This window comes from Aulostomus chinensis, chromosome 19 (genome assembly GCF_037954235.1).
Source record: "Aulostomus chinensis isolate RoL2024-O1b breed Wild chromosome 19, RoL_Achi_v1.0, whole genome shotgun sequence".
Classification (NCBI taxonomy): Eukaryota; Metazoa; Chordata; class Actinopteri; order Syngnathiformes; family Aulostomidae; genus Aulostomus; species Aulostomus chinensis.
Window position 1 is genome coordinate 14,344,423 of NC_141338.1, and position 20,118 is coordinate 14,364,540.

The window sequence follows — 20,118 nt, forward strand, 5'->3', positions numbered from 1 at the left end:
TCAAAGTTCGATCTTTTTCGATCGTCTCCTCAAGACGAACTTTAGCAGATAAACTTTACCGTCGTGTGTACACGTTACAGTGAGCTTTACCAATCCCTCGCTTTAAACAGCATGGAATATTAACTACAGGCTATTTTCTATATAAAGTGCATTAATATTAATGCGTGCCATTATTTCATTGGAGCTGTCGCGGTGATTTGGACGGTGGCCATCCTGGGGTGTCACTTCGGGGCATCAATCAGAGAAGCCTGCCGTCTCTGACAACTCATTCCATCTGTAAATACTCATCCCACTGATGCAGGTTTTCATGGAATTAATGAGGCAGCTTCATGTGCTGATGCACATGAAAGGAAGCCTCCCCTCCGATTGCTTTCCTTTATTGCCCCCCCCCGACCTTCCACCACCCCCTCCCTCCGTCCTCCCTCACCAATAATCATATTAGACAAACCAATCTCATTTACAACATGCCATTTGTTAATTTAGGACCCATGCTAGGGTCTGCCTGTCAAACTGCTCGTGTGTGAGGAAAACGGAGCGAAGAATCAGTGAGAGAACGAAGGAGGTGGAACAGGTGCCCGTATGGGGTAGAACCAACAAATGCAAATGGAGAAAGAAAGAAAGAAAGGAAACACGTTTCTGTTATTGAGCAGTGTTTCCTTGTAGCCCACTGGAAAGTCAAAAGTACCACAGCAGATGCAAAAGATAGATATAAAATATCAGAATCCATTTTTTTTTAATTATCAAAGAAAGAACGCATGCTGTGAAAGTGATGCAAAAACATCATCTAATACAAAACAGGACATGACACCGTTCGAGAAAAGTGCAGGAAATTAATATTCGAACTAGACCTTGGCTACATTTATAAAGCGAGGTGAAGACATTCACTTTAACTGAATGTTTGAATGTTCTGTATTTCTCTATTCTGTTTCCAATTTCCAATGTTACTTCCAAAAAATAAACTTAAAGCCTCAACAGTCCTGAAGCATCATTTTTACCAGGCAGGACGGGTTGATAACAGCAGCGCATCTACGCACTCGGATAAATACATGATGTTCTGTTGTTTTCTATAAGCAGAGGTGCACTCAATACCTGAATTATAAATAAAACTTGAACCAGAAGCCTTTTTGATGACTTGTGGCCCCTCACGCTGTCACTATCATCATGGAATCCGAGGCACTTTTTAGTAAATCCATTTTTGTTGAGTTACCAAGGTTTGATACGCGTCCAAATGAAAGTCTATATGTTCTGCAACATTTCCATTGTCACGGCTGGTGGTGGAGCAGGCAGGACTTGACGAGGCCTTGGAATTTTCTTTTGATTAAAGCAAATAAGGAAGAGCTGGACTGACAAACTCAAACTAAAAAAGAAAACCTCTAGGCAACAAGCTGGCTGAGAACGCAAGCACACAAGCTGACAAAGACATACATGACAAACTGAAGTGGACTGTGCTAATGATGCAGCTGGAACGAGGTGGGAGATCAAGGGGGTGGGCTGGGGGGGGGGGGCAAAAACAGGAATTAAATACCAAAATTGCACCAAAATATAACAGGAACTGATAAGTTATCATTTTGCCATAAACGCTAAGGGCTTGTGCATAAATTTATGTTGCAGTGCTTTACTGTGTTCCTGCCAAGTAAAACAATGCGATCATCCAAAAATTATTACATCCTTTTTTCAGTAAGTTGCTGTCACAAATCTTTGATTCCTGAACAAGTTTTTTTCTTTATGCTGCAGTGTGAATCCACAACAAACGAGTGAAGACAGTGTAGAACCAGAGCCGTTTTATTTTAAGTTCAAATCAAAGTGTTTGTAGAGCATTTAGCATTTTACTAAATAAAGAATACTTGGATTACTAAGGAGGATGAATTTGAGAGTTTTGAGGCATTTTTCATATTTTTGCTTTTGCTAATCTTTGGTCTCCGTTCGCTTCCATCAACAAGTATGCAGCAGCATTTTCCTGAATTCTGAATTTACCAAGAAGTCATGCAAAAGGAGGGGGACGGGACGGGGGGGACTTCATCACAAACTCAACCTAAGGGTGCGTAATCGATAAAGTGATCGTTTTTGGGTGAAGTATCTGTAAACTTATCCCATTCTCACACAGAAATCTACCATGTAGCTAAAGATGATAACAATACCCTGACAGCAAAAGCCAGAAACATTCTCAACTTTTATAAAAAACAACTGAGGGCCTTGCAAAAATGGCTCCGGGTCTGAAGGGTTAATCAATACTGTACACAGACTGCTGCGAGAGTTGAGTCCATACTAGTTGATAATCATCTTCCCTGTGGTTAGTCAGCTTGTGCTGACTTGGCTGGGGAGTGTGTAATTACTGGTGCAAGGCTAGAGTGAGGACTAGGAAACAGACTAAGGGCGGACTCATCAGCGGTGTCCTCCTCTTCCACACCAGCCGCCTTTATCTCGCTTCGTCAGGAGCGACGACCAGCACAACGTTAGTTATTACAGCCTCAGCAGCCTGGATAAGATCAAAGAGGACAGGTCGAACACGGAAGATGTAATGACGGCTCTTCTGAGGACTGCAGCGTGGTTTGTCATGTCATTATCCCCTGTTAACGCTGATCCCCCCCCCCAACTTCTGCAAGTCTTTTGCAGTTCCCAAACGAGGGCAGTCTCCAATTATTTTGATATGAATGGCGGGGGATATTACCCAACATTCATGTTTCACTGACTAGAAATGCCTGGCTCTCCTCGCCTTTCTTACCTTAGATCTGTTTTCCGTTGGCATGTCTCTTCCCTTCGGTTCTTCCCACATAAAACATTCGGTGGTTTTTGTGACAGCGGTTTGAACAAGAGCAGTATGTCATGTCGGGGGAAAAAAAACGCTGAAACCCGTTTGCGTAGTTCATTGTAATTTCATGTGACAGAAGGAGAGGAAGAGAGCAACAGCGTGTCAGTATATTTGAGGAGGTGGGGTCATGGTTCTTTGGCGTTAGCATTGCCTCCTGCAGACTGTGACCAAGGGTAATGGAAATGATGGAGGGATGGAAGAGGTGGGGTAGATGAAGAGATTTTTAAAACCTCCAGAAAAATGTCATGACTGGAGCGTGTCACCTATTTATTGCCCCAGATTTTGTCCTGACGGTGGGATGTTGCACCGACCCACCATGTTGTGGTTAATCATGTTTTCAGAGGTTAATTTGACTTTGCTACTTGTTGCAGTGCACCCTGATGGTAGGTGTCATCCCCTCTGATATGCGTGTATCACCTCCAAATGTATATCGACAAGATTTTATGAAAAATAACAGCGGGTGGTGCGGCTCTTTTTTTCTTTTTCTTTTTTGGTGTCTTACATGAATAAAGCTTTCTGACCATTTGAGATTTGACTCCCTCGTGGCTAAGATGTGGCGGGAGTTGTTTTTTTTTTTAATCTTAAATCCTTCCTTGTGTGTAGATATCGATCTTTACGCACACGTAACTGATGGCAAAGTATGTGGTTCTTTGGTACTTCCTATTCCTACAGAGGTGGTTCACTACCTTCCCCGGAGGACGTCGTGTTCCCGATGCCGCCTGCGTGTTATCAAGACAACAGTAAAACTATGAGGGCGATTTTCATCAAACACAACGGATGAGTCGTGTGGGCCCAGGAAGAAACCATAACACAAACCCCATTAAATGTTTGAGCAGATCAGTTTGATGTAGTGGACTAGAACTACCCCGTTGGGGTTGTACGTGCCTGTGACACTGGACTATTAATGCTGCTGTGAACGTTCTGTTTTTGAAGAAATTCCCTCAAGATGTCCAAGAGATATTGAGCTCATGTTAAGTGGCGGCGACCTTTGCCCATCAAAATCTTTATAGTTCATCCTTGAGTCCCAGTGGACATTTGTGATAAATTTAGAGAAATCTCCTCAACGATTTGCTGCAAACAAACTAGCATGTTTTGTATCAGTTGTGCATCACCTCTATGTGGGTGAGTTGAAGAGAACACAATCTCATCGGATGTTTGTGTGTGTCAGGAAGGGTAAAAAAACGTTTCTATCCCCAGGATACCTCGCAGTCTCGCTGACAGTATTAGACTGTGTCACCTAATTTACTGTCTAGATTTTGACCCCTGCGCGTGTGTGTGTGTGTGTGTGCGTGCGTACGTGTGTGTGTGTGTGTGTTTCAGGGTCAAGCTGAAGGATGGAGTCGTGTTCCTGGGGGCCAGAGCCAGTAACCCGGTCGTTTGGACAGTGAGCCAGGATGTCAGAAGCGAAGGTCACAGGATTGTCACCCTCCACTGCCGGAGGAAGGAGAACAGTTTTACTCAGAGGTACGCGGCGCTCGCTCCTGCAGAGCGATTAAATGTAGGAAGAAAATATGAAGCAAAGATCTTGCTGAAGAGGAGGAGTCTTTTTTTTTTTTTTTTTTTTTGGACAGCTGACAGTAGAGTAGTTATGATGAAAGAGAACACGACTCAGCACTTAAACTGTCCAGAATTCCTTCAAGTCCTTGATTGTAAAAACGAATCCCGAAAAACCGGATCCTACTAACAAGTATTCTCGGAGGCCTAGTCCCTTGTCTCATGTATCCCTGCTGTTGTCCAAAAAACTATTAAAAACACATCAGTCAGCCACATTGCTGCACTAGGGGACATGTTCCCCCATTAGGGTTGAGCCTCCTGCACACACGCTGTCCTGCTGCCGTCCTCCTTGCTCTCTTCCCTCCGAAACACTCTCTTTACTCACCGTTCACACATTTTAAGCTCTGACATCAAAACACATAAAATCCTCACAGCGATGAGCAGAAGTTAGCATGTGGCAAACACGTGTGTATGATGTAGGGGGAAGAGCTGATACACCGTTTCTGCCTGTAGCACCACCTAGTGGTTCTATAGAACAATACGGACGTGTAATGATACACAGTTGCGATGGAAGTCCAGTTAAAACTCCTTCCAGCATCACCACACACATTTTTTTTTAGGTAATGTCGCTTATTAAATGTAGCTGACCAATATAAATAAAAAGCTACATAAACCAATACATTAACATGCCACTTTGCTATCTGGGCTATTTTTTTTTTATATATATAAGTATTATATTTATTTCATGACTTTTTGTGACCCAGCATCAATGATATAACCTTAAGCAAAAGTACCTTGGTAAAACCTTTCATATCTGACAAAATATAGATGGTGAGAGAACACCTGCAACTTTTCATTCATGTGGAAAAGATGTGTGTGTGTGTGTGTGTGTGTGTGTGTGTGGGTGTGGGTGAGGGGGGGCACTCCTGATTTAATTAATGAACAAAAGGTGTCTGTGTGTGCGTGTGTGTGTGTGTGTGTGTGTGTGTGTGTGTGTTCGCACCAGTGTACACACATTCAACGTGACAGGTAAATGGTTTTAGTGAAAGACAAAGTAGCCAGACACAGGAAGTGACACACCTTTACCGGTTTGTTATTTCCTCTCTGGTGTCAAGGTGACGGCGGTGATGAATGACAAGTCCTCTGTCATTTGCATGCATCTCCCTCACAGCTCCGCCAAGAAGACACAATGAATTACCCAAGATGCTCGGATGAAGGTCACACGTGTTGATTCCGCCATTGTGCCGGGACCAAAGACTAGCCTTAAGTATTGATATGATAATGTTGCAGCGGCAGTGGCCCTGAGCTTTCCCTACATCACACACAGAACTGAGAACACGCAGCACCATCAGGGAATAAAACAAAACCCATTAGCAGAACCTCTTAAACGTTAAATCCATATATAATGTATCAGTGACTGCTTTTCAAATTTAGAGTTACCTCTCTGAACTGGATGATAGGGTTGTGCAATACAATCAAAACAGCAATATATTGTTGTATAGTTTTTCCTACTGTAGCAATATTCCAACCCTGATGTCACATGGTAACATACTGGGACCCCTGAATGTAGCGTGTGTTACAGTTCAATGAGAGACACTTTTTTTTTAATATCATGTAATTGCGTCTGTTGTTAGAGGGTTCAGTAACGCTGTAAAACTGTGCAAGGTTGCAAATATCGTTTTACGTGTTCCATCGATCCGCCATCACTCTGCTCTGATGGGTCGTTACTGGTTTTTACCGCTCCAGCTTTGTACTAAAATAGTTCTTGGAATTACTTCAAGGCAGGTCACGGGCCTCACACAAAAGGAGCGGAGGTAACAAATCGAGTGAAGCGGAAGGTTTTAACAGTTATGGAAGGAGATTGAATGTGCACAGAAGTCAAATTCATGAAGGAAAAGTGTAAAAAGAGGGTTTTCCAGTTTTTAATCAAAGTCTGTCGGAGGTTTGGGGATGTCCTGGTCATCGTTTTGGCTTTTGAATTCAAACTAAAGCTCTGATGCTTGGGATTATTATTTTTTTAAACGGGCCTGGCATTCCTCCCATTGCTGACCACCTCCACCGAGATGCAGCCAAAGCTTGACTGGCAACAGCTCTTGACAACTCTTTTTTTCCCCTTGTTCAAATCTGGCCTTTAACTTCTTGAAAATAATGATTAGTACTCACAGGATAAAAAATAAATACACTAAGCACAACAGGAAAACTACCTCCTTGCTTCCTCTGTTGGATCCTGAAAGCTCTCATGACCCAGCAGAGGTTGGCAATTATTGCCTCCAGATCTCAAAACTCCTGCAGAGAATGAAAGAAAGTTTTAAAATCCTGCAGCAGTGATAGACGTTTCAGGTCACGTTTAGAGAAGATTTGCTAAGAAAGCAGCAAATGTATACAAAGAAGAAGAGAGAAAATAACTTACTTCATTATTGATCCAGAGAGTGTGACCTGATGTTTTTCCTTTGCCTTCTTTTCTCCCTCTCACATCTTAGTAGATAGCATCAGACGAATACCGCCTCTACTGAGACACAGCTGGAGCACCATCAGCAGCAGCTCTTGTCTCTTTTTTTTTGTTTTTTTGCTGCAGCTTCTTCTTCTTCGTCGTCCATTTCAAAACTGGCCTTTAGCTTCTCGCTCGCCAAGTCACTGCTAATATTCCCATCAAGATGAGAGAACTTAAATTTAGGCTATAAAGGGCTGTGGGCTGTGGAGAGGTCCGACCAGCTCTTGGCTTTTTAGATTTCTATTCCAACAGCAAAGGCAGCCGATCAACGATACCTGTCGTCACTTCTGGAGGTTCATGGAGGGATTTTTACAATTCTACAATTCTACAATTTCATTTTGCAGACGCTTTTGTCCAAAGCGACGTACAACACAAGCAAGAATTAAGACTTAATTAAGGAAAAACCCATAGGAAGCGCAAAAGTGCCTCAGTTGTGATTTGGTCACAGGTACTGCCATCTAGTGGCAGAAGAAGTGTCCCCCCCCCCTCTTTTTTTTTTTTTTTTTTTGACAAGCATACAACATCACACAACACAGTTAGTGCTACATAATCACTAAGTGCTGGGTCTTGGACCCTCTGACTTATTCTACCCCACAGGACAAAGAGGAGAAGAGTCAAGTTAAGTTCCTAGGTGCTCTCTGAACAATTGAGTCTTCAATTGTCTCTTAAAAGTAGAAAGGGACTCAGCAGAACGCACAGAGTTGGGTAGTTCGTTCCACCATTTGGGAACAACAGAAGAGAAGGGTCTGGCTAGAGATTTGGAGCAGCGCTGGGCTGGAAGCACCAGGCGTCTTTCGCATGCAGAGCGTAGTGGGCGAGAAGGAGAGTAGACCTGGATCGGGGATTCCAGGTAGGCTGGAGCCGTTCTTGTGATTGTTTTGTAAGCCAAGAGAAGTGCCTTGAATTTGATTCTGGCTGCCACTGGAAGCCAGTGAAGAGAAACCAGCAGCAGGGTGACATGTGCCCTTTTTGGCTGGTTGAAGACCAGACGTGCTGCTGCATTCTGGATCATCTGCAGAGGCTTGAATGAGCATGCAGGGAGGCCTGCCAGAAGAGCGTTGCAGTAGTCAATGCGTGAGATGACAAGAGCCTGAACCAGAATCTGTGTGGTCTGTTGGGTCAGGAAGGGTCTGATCTTCCTGATATTGTAGAGAGCATAATGGCAAGACCGAGAAACTGAGGCCACGTGAACCTTAAAGGTCAGCTGGTCATCAATCATGACACCCAGGTTTCTGGCTGAGTTTGTGGGCACAAGTAGGCTCGAGTCAAGTTGGACAGTGACCTGAGGCTGAACAGATGGACAAGCTGGAAAGCCAAGGATGGTCTTGTAGCAACTGCAGGCTAGTACGCATTGCCCATTCTAGGGTCAGACATGAGACCAGAAAGTCCGGGTAGCCTGGAATGGAAGAGAGGTTCATTTAGAAAAAAAAGAAAAGAAAATACAGTTATATGTTACCAACATTTGGAACGTCTGCCTCATTCTGCTGCCACCCACTACCACCGTTGCTACGGGGAATTTCAACAAACTGGGTTTATCCCAACAGAGTCCTGAAGTATAACTGTGTAAATTTACTCAAATATTAATCTCAAGTCTCACACAGTTAAGATGGTTTTCTCGTGTCGAATTCTGTTCCTCTTCATTTGAAAAGGGACATATTGTACACTTTTCTCCTCTTTGATCACATTTTAAGACTTTTTTTTAAATTCGACTTTGTTAATCAACTCGAAATGTTACACATTGTAGTTGTCCCAACTATCCAGGATAGCAGCTGAAATGAGCTCCAGCTCAACCAACTACAAAAATATAAATGATGCGAACACGTACTGAGTCTCCTACACACATCAAACTCCGTTTTCTGTCATACATCCGTATTTGAATGCCACAGAGCCCAAACACCAAACTAGCACTCGTTGTCTGTGGTCAGCCTTGTTCTTTTTGTGTGTGTGTGTGGACGTGTGTATGAAGACAGCAAGTCTTGCAGAGTGTGTGAGATAAGGAAATCCTGTAGGCTGAACCTAATCCTGACTATAGAGAAAATGTCAACACGTAACATGCATGGAAGATTACTGCATCACAGCCCTTAGAAAATCCTTAAAAAAAAGATGACAAATAATCTGCTTTATTTGTCCATCTTTTAACACTAGAGCCACGTCCAGCAGATCCGTCCAAAAGTAGGTTACTGCATGACTGTGCAAGTCTCCAGTCTGTAATAAAGCTGGCTGATACATGATGAAAGCAACACAATGATCATCTGAGAATGGAGACGAGAATCCTCAGTTTCTGTGTCGGCGCTGCTCTGTTACCAGACTGATGAGGATTTCGAGCTGAAAGATGCTTTTATCGCTGCAACTGAATTCATAACCCTAACCAGCTGTTGGGGTTCGGTAACTAACCACCAGAGAGCACACATAGGAATCATACATCTTATGATTTGAAGTTGATTGAAGAGGAAGAGTGAGGGGGAAAAAAAAAAAGAGAACCTTTGAGCTTTGGTAGCTCCGTAGCATTTTCGTAGCCTAAAACTCAGAGCGATGGTCTGACCGCGTGTTCAAGCCGCAGTGAGAGGGGATTTTTTTTTTTAAACTGGGATGTATTTGAAACCTGGGCTATTTGAATATGCGTGCTTCTGTTATGACATGATTTGATAAAGTGCACTGTCAAGCTAAAGGAAAAAGGAGGTTTGAATTAAAAGTACTTTTTTTTTTAACCACTCAAAAAAGTAAGTCCCTTTAGATGGGGTACAGAAATATTGATCGAAGTATTCAACGAGTACTCCTGACGTCAATGAGAGCAGAGAACCAAATCAAACATTTTTCAATCTCTTTTCAAAGTAACTTCAGGAGTAGAGAGAGAGGCTTTTGCAGACACGGACATTCCTTTTGTGGCTTAATTTTTGTGCTGCATTAATTGTTTTGGGCTTTTGGTTTCATTCAGACATGACAGGACTATTATAGCTGCAATAACTAAGTGACATTTGGATTCTGGTACAATAAAGAGAACAGTGGTACTGCTACTGCAATCAGTGGTGAGAAATAACTTTGTATTTTAACTGGGGCTGTAACTTTATTTTGTTTGAGAGCAATGTATTCTTCTCACAAGTGAATTCCTTTCTTCTTCTCTCCTGTTTCAGAATTCATTAGATCCAATAAAGAATTCTGCTTCCATTTTTATGAAAGTGCAATTTCAGCCAAGCATATAGTATAAAAATGAAAAGCTATTAGGTTGTGACTTATAACTTATTTTTCTCATTGCTCTTAGCAAAGAAGCAGATGGAATGAATTAAAGTTGAAAATGTTCTACTTGCTCCAACCTGCGATCACTGCTTCAGGGTGCTTACTCAGACATGCATGCACACTTAAGCAATCCAGCCCATGTCAGGATGAGTATGTGATACTACAGCTGTGTTCTAAGATCTGTAAATATTGCGTCCATACACGAATCGCACGCACACATAAGAGAATAATCATAATGGACAGACCACAGCATGTGTTGTCCAATTCAGCTTATCTGTGTTTTGGTGCCTATCCTCTTCTCTGCCTGCACCAACAGCATTATCTGTTGCAGGGTGGGACTGAGGCTTTTTAAATATGCAGACGACATGGCCCTGGTGGTACATATCACTGACACCCAGGCCCTCACCCAGTACCAGCAGGAGGTTCACACTCTGGTCCAAACCTTTGCTGAAAACTCACTAGAGCTCAACATTTTAAAAACTTAAGAGCTATGCTGTGGGTGCTCAGGGAAAAGCCCAGAACTGTGTCAACCCTGGCGGCACGGTGGTGCAGTGGTCAGCACTGTGGCCTCACAGCAAGAAGGTTTTAGGTTCGAATCCCTGCTCCATCACAGGATCTTTCTGTGTGAGTCTGCATGTTCTCCCTGTTCCTGTGTGGGTTCTCTCTGGTACTCCAGCTTCCTCCCACAGTCCAAAGACATCAAGAGGGGACGAGGCTGATTGCTCCAGCCCCCCAACAGGGCAAGCAGAAGGAAAAATAACATCCATCCATCGTCATCTTCCGCTTATTCCTACACATTAAGGGTCGCGGGGGGGCTGGAGCCTATTCCAGCGTCAACGGGCAAGAGGCGGGGTTCACCCTGGACAGGTCACCAGTCCATCACAGGGCCAACACATAGAGACGAACAACCATTCACACTCACAGTCACACCTATAGTCAATTTAGAGAATCAATCAGCCTCGTCCTCTCTTGATGTCTTTGGACTGTGGGAGGAAGCTGGAGTACCAGAGAGAACCCACACAGGAACAGGGAGAACATGGAGACTCCACTCAGAAAGATCCCCTGCCCGAGCCGGGACTCGAACCCGGAACCGTCTTGCTGTGAGGCGACAGTGCTGACCACTGCACCACCGTGCAGCCCGAAAATAACATCATTATGCTTAATTTGCTCCTCACCAACAAGGTTTAATAGCTTATCCAATGATCATCAGTGGATTTCTTACACTGTCAACAATCCAGATAATCCAGATCCAGTCAAACATTTCGTCAAAATATGCTATATCCACACATCCTACATGCTAATTATAGAATTTGGTTGATAACAGTGTTGATTACCTAACAAAAATAACAAAATAATGTTTGAATGTTTGCAAATGATTGTTTTGTGACCCGGCCGTAAACGCCAGCCTCATTTACAGGCACCTGCTGTTGTTTTTTGTTTTTTCTTTAAGGAAAAAAAAAGGAGCGTTTTCACTGTCGGGTCAAGTTGATTTGGGATTTTGATACATAAATATCCAACAACATTGTACCAGGAACGTTAATGTTCACATAAAAATTCTTTGAATAACCGAGAAGCAGCAACATACCAATAATACGCTGATTCAAGAAATCTCCAAGAAAGCTAAGAAAATATCCCGCTGGAGATTTGAATTGTCAATAAAGTTACGCTGCCGTGTCACAGACACATCACACATGCGTAGCATCGCTCATATTGAGGAGCTGCACTTGTTTCTGCTGCAGGGGGGATGCGCTGTGTGTTTGTTTATCCTGTTATCACACGTGTGGCACATCAGAGCAGGCCACACGCACACACACACACACACACACACACACACACACACACACACACACACACACACACGGATCATCTATGGGACAAGCAGGAACCCAGCAAAGTTCCCTGAGGTGAAACAGCCATGATGTGTCCCACAGTAATAAAAAAGATAATCATCATCATATAAACTTAAACTTAGTATGACTGCGTCCTATTAACACAGCGTTACACGACGATATCACCATGGAAACATTGGAACGTCAATTAGGATCCTTCCATGGCAGAGACTCATGAATGAGAGCAAGAGAGAGCGAGAGAGAGAGATTGTGCCTGAGTAACATCCCAACTAGACACCAAGTTAAATGGAATTATCATAAAGCCGGCAATGTAAGCTCCAGTTTTAAAGTGCGTGTTTCATCATGTTTCAATCTCTTGCAGCTTAGTGACACTTATTTTTAGGGAACGATTTTATTTTTTAAGAAAAATGTTGCAGTAAAGTTGCATGAAGAGTTTTAAAAGTTGTGCTAAGCCTTTGATGAGGAAAGTCTCCTCCGTGTACAAGACCCGGTGTGAAAATAGGTTAAAGATTCAAATTGTTTTCCAGCAGTGGTTGAAATCATGTTTAAAGCATCAGTGAAATCGAGGCTTGTCATTCCCTGTTTGCCCCAGCCATCTGCTGAGGGAGGTGACACGAGCCTCTGAGGGTCTTTCAGCGAAACAGAGGAAGCAAGTATCAACGGGAAGAATGGAAAGCCTAAGCTTGTTTTAGATGGGAATAATTAGCATACGCTGCAGTGTTCCCCAGGAAGAAGAAAGACACAATTCCCGTATGAATAGTCTATAAAGATGCAGCGTGTTGCATAAGATTGCCCGTTAGGTATTGTTATACATCTATACAAGATTGTGAGATTACTGACTGAACCTATTGAACGTACTCCTGAGGGAAGAGTGATAATTCAATATGATTTTTAACGACCGTCAGCTGAAATAAATCACGGCAGCAGCCCATCATGTTACTGCTCCGCACCTTTCTGCTGTACAGTTGTTAAAAATGATACAAGCGATGTTTCTTCTATCTTTGTTTGGTAACGCAAAGTAAAATGTAGCAATTGGATTACTGGTTCAAATAAAGATGCTACGCCTTTTACTGCAACTCCTTTAACTGTAAATATTTCTCAAACGAGATAGTGCCAGGTATATTTTGTAAGTTCTAACACCCAATAACGTGTTTAATGTAGCAGACTGCCATTTAATCGCGCCGCCTCAATTCCATATATCAGCGCAGCCTCCATATCAGGGGTGAACTGCATTTTGAGCTTCATATTTTAGTCCTGACAACTGACTGATTGTGATGATTCTAAAAAGAATTCATGTCTTGTTGCGGATGAAAAGTTTGTCAAAAAAACAGATTTCACTTGAAAATCCTCTTTTTTCTGTCAAATGCCCCCCCCCCCAAAGAAATAGTGGAAGACATTTATAATTTCATTATCATAACACAATTAGAAATGTATGTACATGAGTCTAGAAAAAGAAATAAATAAATGTTTCGTACTTCTGTATCGCATTTCTGCGTATTTTCCTATTTTAGTTGTACATTTCTCAGTACTGTACTCCACTGGTAGTAACATCTTACACCTTTTACTTGTACTTGAGTAGGTTTCTCGAATGGAATCTTCACTGCTACGTGAGTCATTTTTGTGGTGGGTTTAACTGTATTTATACCTGAGTATAGATTGTCAGTGCTGTACCCACCACTGGTACTCAGTATTTCGCTCATACTGGGATGAGAATTTGAAGCCTGTTCACTTCTACTGGAACTCGAGGGTGAACTTTGGTGGTCAAAGGTCAAGGTCCCTGTCAACCCTTGAAGGAAATCAAAAGTTATCTCCCACACAATTTCCAGCAATGGCATGTCAGTGTTCATGAGAACACACAAACCCACACAATCCTTTTCTCTGTGCAACATTTTCATAATAGCATTTCTGCTTGGTGTAATTCTGGAACTACTCAAGGCTAGTCAGGTCTTATTATCCGCCCAAATCACCCTGCTGGTGTGAGGGGTGGTCATACCTATTGTCAGAGGGAAGATTGGAGGCTCCTTGATCTATGACTGATATTTACGACTGAATTCCTGCGGTGTGAAAGGATCAGCGATTGAATATTGAACAGACACCCCCCACAATAGTCGATGAGAGAGCTGACGTTGAGGCGTCACCCCCTGGATGTTCCGTACGCTCGTTCCTCTTACTTGCACTTGAGACGAACAATAAAACCCATGTCGATCTTGACCTAAAAGTGACACAGAACCAGAAGGCAGAATCATCTTTTTATTCATCGGACTGGGCTTCTACAGACAACTGCGACCTGTGTTGAATATTGTGTTCGAACCTTCGTACTGTAGGTTATGTGGGGCCTCAGGACCACGAGCAGCCACATAGGCGCCACATATGGAAACTGTGCCGTAGCCGCGATCTCATTATGCGTGTCTAAGTGGCCCTGAACCGTCATGTACACATTCATACGATTTGATGGATTCTTCTCATGATATGGTAATAATAGCCTGGGGGCTTGTGTAGAGTACAATCACCTCTTTCTCATCACTTCTCCACATCATCTCAGTGGCAGCTTCTCTCACTTGCTCCACCCTTCATGTGACATAAAGGAAACTTATTTGGTGGCTTCTTTTATTAAAATCTGCCTTAGATGAAATAGTAGACATTTGTCATTGGCGTGCATTTGTTGTTATGCGCAACAATGGTGATTAGGTTGTGGATGTATGTTCCTGCAATTTGCGTTTGTAAATCTGCTCTGCAGAGTTTCGGTTATATAAAGATCAGCCTGGTGAGGGCACCCATATCTGGGTCCTACATCCCACATCTGGATCCCTTTCTGTCTTGAACCACTGTGAGGCGGCGGGGTACTTCCCTCGACAGATGAGGGTTATCTCCATCAATTATTTCTACAATCACTGCTCTTCAGCTGTGATTATTCTGTAGACGTTACAGTTTGTTGCTTTGAGAGACAGCAGTTTCTGCTCTTTACTGCGCTGTTTTATCAATCAGTCCCTGCCGCCTGACTTGTTTTACTTTTAATTGTCGCAGCCAAAAATCCCTGATTTTTCTCCAAATTTTTTGGGAAAAATGTGTGGGATATTTTTTTGCAGTTAAACTGCAGGAGCTGACAAAATCTGCGATTTGGTTTTGAAATACCAGTTTGTTGGGAAAAAAATAACACTTGCCTGCATTAACTGGAACACTGGGTCGTGTGAAGTTGTCAATCAGAAAATGCTTTCAGGCAGATGTTGCCGTGACGACCCAGAGGTTTAGGCCTTCAATTCAAATACATTTGTGAGGCTTTGTTCATGTAATTATGTTACATTTGCCTTTCACCTTCTGAGACTATTTGTTGGGCATTTTTTTTACTGTGATGCCTTTGTATTTTGGTTTATGAATAAGTTTAATACCATTTATGTGAACTGGACGTTTCGTGCGGTTGCCTAGCGACCAACCAGAAGTGGCTCATTGCAGGTGCTAGTTCCCACGCATTAAGATTGGTTTATTCAGATTCAACCAACTAACACGTGAATGGGAATTTTCCCACAGCTGCAGCACATATAAACACCTTATTTGAAATATTACCTTAACCAGAATATTTGGTTACAAGTAGAGTTAGAACTGAGTCCTGACTGGTTCTGGATTGTTTTTAGAGGTGAGGGGTACCACAAATGACCTGCAGAAGATTCGGATGGTCTCACCAGGTTACATAAAGACGTACAAGAGAGCTGATTTGCATAAAGAACGGTTTACTCTGTCAGTGGTGACTTTTGACTTCACCCACTGAACTGCAAGCCAATGCAAACGTGCATTGTTTAGGTTAGTGAATACGTGTCGGTAAGGCAGCTTTACTTCTGACCAGAGAGTAATTAGGAACTGGAGTAATTGACAGAACAATGATGAGTGAAGATTGAACAAGAAGGGAGTTCGATATTCAGTCCTCTTCAGTTCACAGAGAGAGGTCAGAGAGCCTTGCGCTGTTATTTCTGATTGCACCAAGCTTAACTCACATTGGGAATGACCACATACAATCAATGGCCAGACCAAGCAGCACCACAGAGACTGCATTTACAACACAAGGTAAATCAAAGGTCCGTTCGGTGCTGTCAGGCTCCAGTGGGGGGGTTGGGGGACAGATGCATGGATAGTAATGGTGTGCCTGCTGAGTGTATCTGCTGCTGGTTTGAGCACATATGCACCTATTATTTTATTGATTGAGTGGGAAATTAAAGAGTAGACTCTTATTAGTAGAGGCCCTGAAGAAGGTGGAGGTTGGAATGTACGTAATTAACATACAAACACTGGAGCAGATAGACATTTAAACAGTGTATGGTGTGTGTGTGTGTGCGCGTGCACGTGTGTGTGTGTGTGTGTGTGTGTGTGTGCGTGCGCACGTGTGTGTGTGTGTTTGGGTCCTGTGTCCTTGAATATGTGAATGGTCTTTTGAAGGTACAAAGGTACAGACAATGGATGGGGGAGACAAAGCAATTACCCTTCCAGGTGGTATAATGTGCATGTATTGAACTGCTGTTTCTTGAATTGCTTATCACAGGTACATTTAGGATACAATTTTAAATTAAAAATATCAGAATACATTTGATAATCCTTTTAAGCGAGCATCCAAACATTTTATTTTCCCTCGGCTATCCGTAATCCACCAATACATCGGTGGGATCTCCTCACCACCTCCCTTATAATAAAAAATATCTCCACGCCAGTTCAAGAGATCGTTAGATTGATCCACAAAATGTGTGTGGAATTCAATATGTATGTATGTAATTCAATTTGCACGAGTGGTGTATGAATCCTATCGGTTTTGCTTTATCGTGATTTATGCAATAGTAAAGATTTCTTAACAGAAACCGCCCTCTGTGCCTGATGTGATCAAGATGAAAAACACGTCTTATTTGTTCTCCCAAACCTGTCGTTGTTAATGAAAATCAGCATTGACATGACGCCACTAATGAAACAAAATGACTTTAATCTCAGGGTAATGATTTATGCCACATATACACTCTGCTGTCTTCCTCTTCCAGGCATGTCTCTTAACAACTGAAGACACAAATTAGAAATTTACTGCAGATTCTATTGTGTCCTTGACCTGCATCTTACCAGAGAGTGAGTATATGTGCCTGCGTGAAGTGAAACATCCATGATTGAGCCTTCTGGGACTGAATCTGGCCTTGGCTCTGTAGCGAAATCACGCACGGCAGCCAAAAGATGCTGATACATGAAATCTGCTGGCAGCCAATAGGGAGTCAATTTCTTTGGTTATCGTTTACATCTGTTATTTCTGCTTTCGTCACATTTATAAAAGGGTCTTCAGATGTTGTCAAGTACTGACTTAAAGAGCCAGTGTCTCCCCTCCGCTTTGCCTCCTCTTTATGAAAATCTGCTGTACTGAAGAGCAACACATTTTTTCTCAAATTTCCACTCAACGTTCTCACAATAATCAAGTATTGTTCTTATGAATAGGTGTCTTAAGCACCCAGCCGCCACCCCCCCCCCCACACACACACACATTCTTTTTGACTCCAGAATGCAGAAAGAACGAGCTAAGCATATTTAGCTTGAAGCTAACAGTGAAGTGAAACAGAACTAGAATTGGGTTTTTTTGGAGTCACTGTTTTTGCCTAAATACAAAGTGGATTTCTGAGCATATGGTTTGATAAAGAAGTCATGGATTACAAAGGATGAGAGTTTGCAGACTGATATTTTTGGACAGTTTTGCTGTTAGCCATCAGTCCCTCTTAGCTTGGAGCTAAATATATGTGGCTGATTCTTTTTGGTCTCAGGAGGCACAAAGAAATGATGGAGGAGGGAATAGGAAATGTCTTTGGAGATCAAGATACCTACGTACTTGTGAGTACTTGAAAGAGGAAATATATGTTTTTAGGTGAAGTATCAATTCATCCGAGGTTGATGTCACATTCAGTTAGTGAACAGTATAATAGCAAATATTCCTCTTATTGTGAGGGCCGATCTTGGATGTAGACACGTGGTTTAAATGACCACTATACTGCTGCTCGGCTCATAGAGTCCTTAGTATGTTATAAAATAGATTTTTTTTTTAAGGATTGAGGAAATTGATCGTTTTAAAGTCAAATAACAGTCCCCAATCCACCTAACAAAGCTGCTCTGCAGTTCCTTAATCAGACTTTTATCAGCAACCAAAGCTTGTGTTGGTTGGGAGTTGCCCACAGACAAACTGGAGATTGGCCATAGAGCCTGGTGTTGTTTGATAAGACAGGCCTAGTGGCCTTGGGACCCTCTGATCCATTTCATCTTCTAATCAATCATCTGCTGGATCCTTGGCTGCTGTTAATGCTTCAGAACTCTCTTTGAGGTGTACTTAATACTTGTAGTGCTGCAGGAACTTGTCAAGAAATTCCCTGCACGCTGGCTGTGCTGAGAATTCAAACATAATGTAATGTTAGAACCCACATTAAACTGGAAATAGGAATTCAATGGTTAGACATACCTATTATATTAGGAAAATGCAATTTGGCGTAGATGTCGGCGCAAAAAGACTGCAAAGTGTATGATGTGCTTAACAGTACACTAGTGTGTGATGGCGAGAAGCCGAGACGTATAGATCAACATAGTACTTGTTGTCTGTTCCATTGTGCCAGACCAGGCAGAGAGCAACGTACGTGGTGGTCAGCTAAGGGTCAGTATATATCTCCCTCTCTCATCCAGTGCCTGGAGAGGAAAGATTTCTGTTTACTTGACAAATTAATGAGGCAGAGTTGCAGAACCAAGGGTCCAGGTCAGCAAAGGGCCAGCATTCTTAGTAACCTGGTCCAGATACTCTAGTTCAATAAACCAAGCGAGTGTTGAGGCAGGCATGTATTTATTTATGCCCCCATGTATGAGTGAGAGATGGAGATTTGGGGCTCCTGATGAAACTGTTAGTTCAAGACAACATTGTTCTATAACGGCTGTGGGTTGCATCGTAGTTGCAGGCGAAGATCTTGAAAATATAAATATGACTTCATCTCTGGTACATTTTAATGAGACAGCAATCCAAACAAGCTGCCAAATATGTGGCCTAGCTTCAATATGCACATTTAAAATGAACAGAATTCAAGGAAAAAAAAATGAAATAAAAAAAGAACACTGAAATACTGCGGTCATTACTGATAGCAGCATTACAATAAAGGGAAATTACCACACTGGAATTAAAAAAAACAAGGCTCTACATTTGAACTTGAGAGGCAAAAAAAAGGCTGGTTGAACAGGGACGGCTGCTTAAAACAGTCTGTAAGTAATATTAACATAGAAAACCTGAAACACATTACAGCATAATTAATTGAATTCTCAAATACAAATTGCCCTTTTCAACCAAACAACACTCCTTTGAAAAATATTCAAACAAGTAGCTCAATGTGCAAATGATTTGTATCAACTCAGCTAAATGCTACAGTTAGCTCTCCTCACAGCAGATATCACCGATTAAAGTAATTGTGTTCATGTTCTGTTTAGTATAACAAACAATTCCAGTTTGCCAGCATGTGTAATACCAGGACTCTGGTCCAACTAAATGGAACAGGGCCATAATTAATGTGATTAATTACATCAGTGTTTACCTCACGCTGGCTTGTCAAAATGGCTGCTGTGGGCCCATGTCAACATCTTTTATTGATGTGTTAAGATTTATTATCAATAAGTGACACAACAGGATGATGCTGCAATCATTGAACATTTATTTAAACCATGTTATTGATTTAGACATGTTGGTGCCGTGCTACAAAAGCTAATTAACAGTGTTCATTCTGGGCTGCTGTACAAACTCTGAATTTCATGTAGGATTTTATTTCAGGGTTCAGTATTGAGGTACATTACCCCCCCCCCCCCCCCATCGAAACCAACACGACTTCACCTTTTCTCTTGTTCTTAGGTGCAGACACTGACGCGTACTGTATCTTCTGAGTGCTCTCACGAGATTTTTGTTGCATTCAGTTGGCTTGAAGTGAAAAGTAACGCTACGCCTGTTCATGCGTCATCGTCGGTTTTTCTGTCGTAAAAATCGGATCCGTGTAAACCCTGTCTTTCCATCATCCGTTCGGATTGTGAAAGTTGTCTTGTGTATCTTGAGTTTAATGAGATGGGCTCCTAATACATTAATGATTCATCAACAAGTCTTTCAGGTGATTTATACTTTCATGAAATTAAAAGAACATTTTCTGAGATCTCCCTTATTCCCTCACGCCGGTCATTTAAATGTACATATAAATACTTAGGGAAACCTAAACAGCAGTTTG

General features: G+C 42.2%; 1 protein-coding gene across 2 annotated transcripts in view; it reads left to right on the forward strand.

The window, feature by feature from the left end:
- LOC147244176 (transmembrane protein 132C) overlaps window positions 1-20,118 on the forward strand; it is a 157,170-nt gene that overhangs the window by 92,978 nt on the left and 44,074 nt on the right. For both annotated transcript variants that reach the window (XM_086187305.1, XM_086187306.1), the window contains exon 4: window positions 4,130-4,273. In XM_086187305.1, coding sequence (XP_086043431.1) covers window positions 4,130-4,273 — 144 coding nt within the window. The remainder of the gene's footprint in view (window positions 1-4,129; window positions 4,274-20,118) is intronic.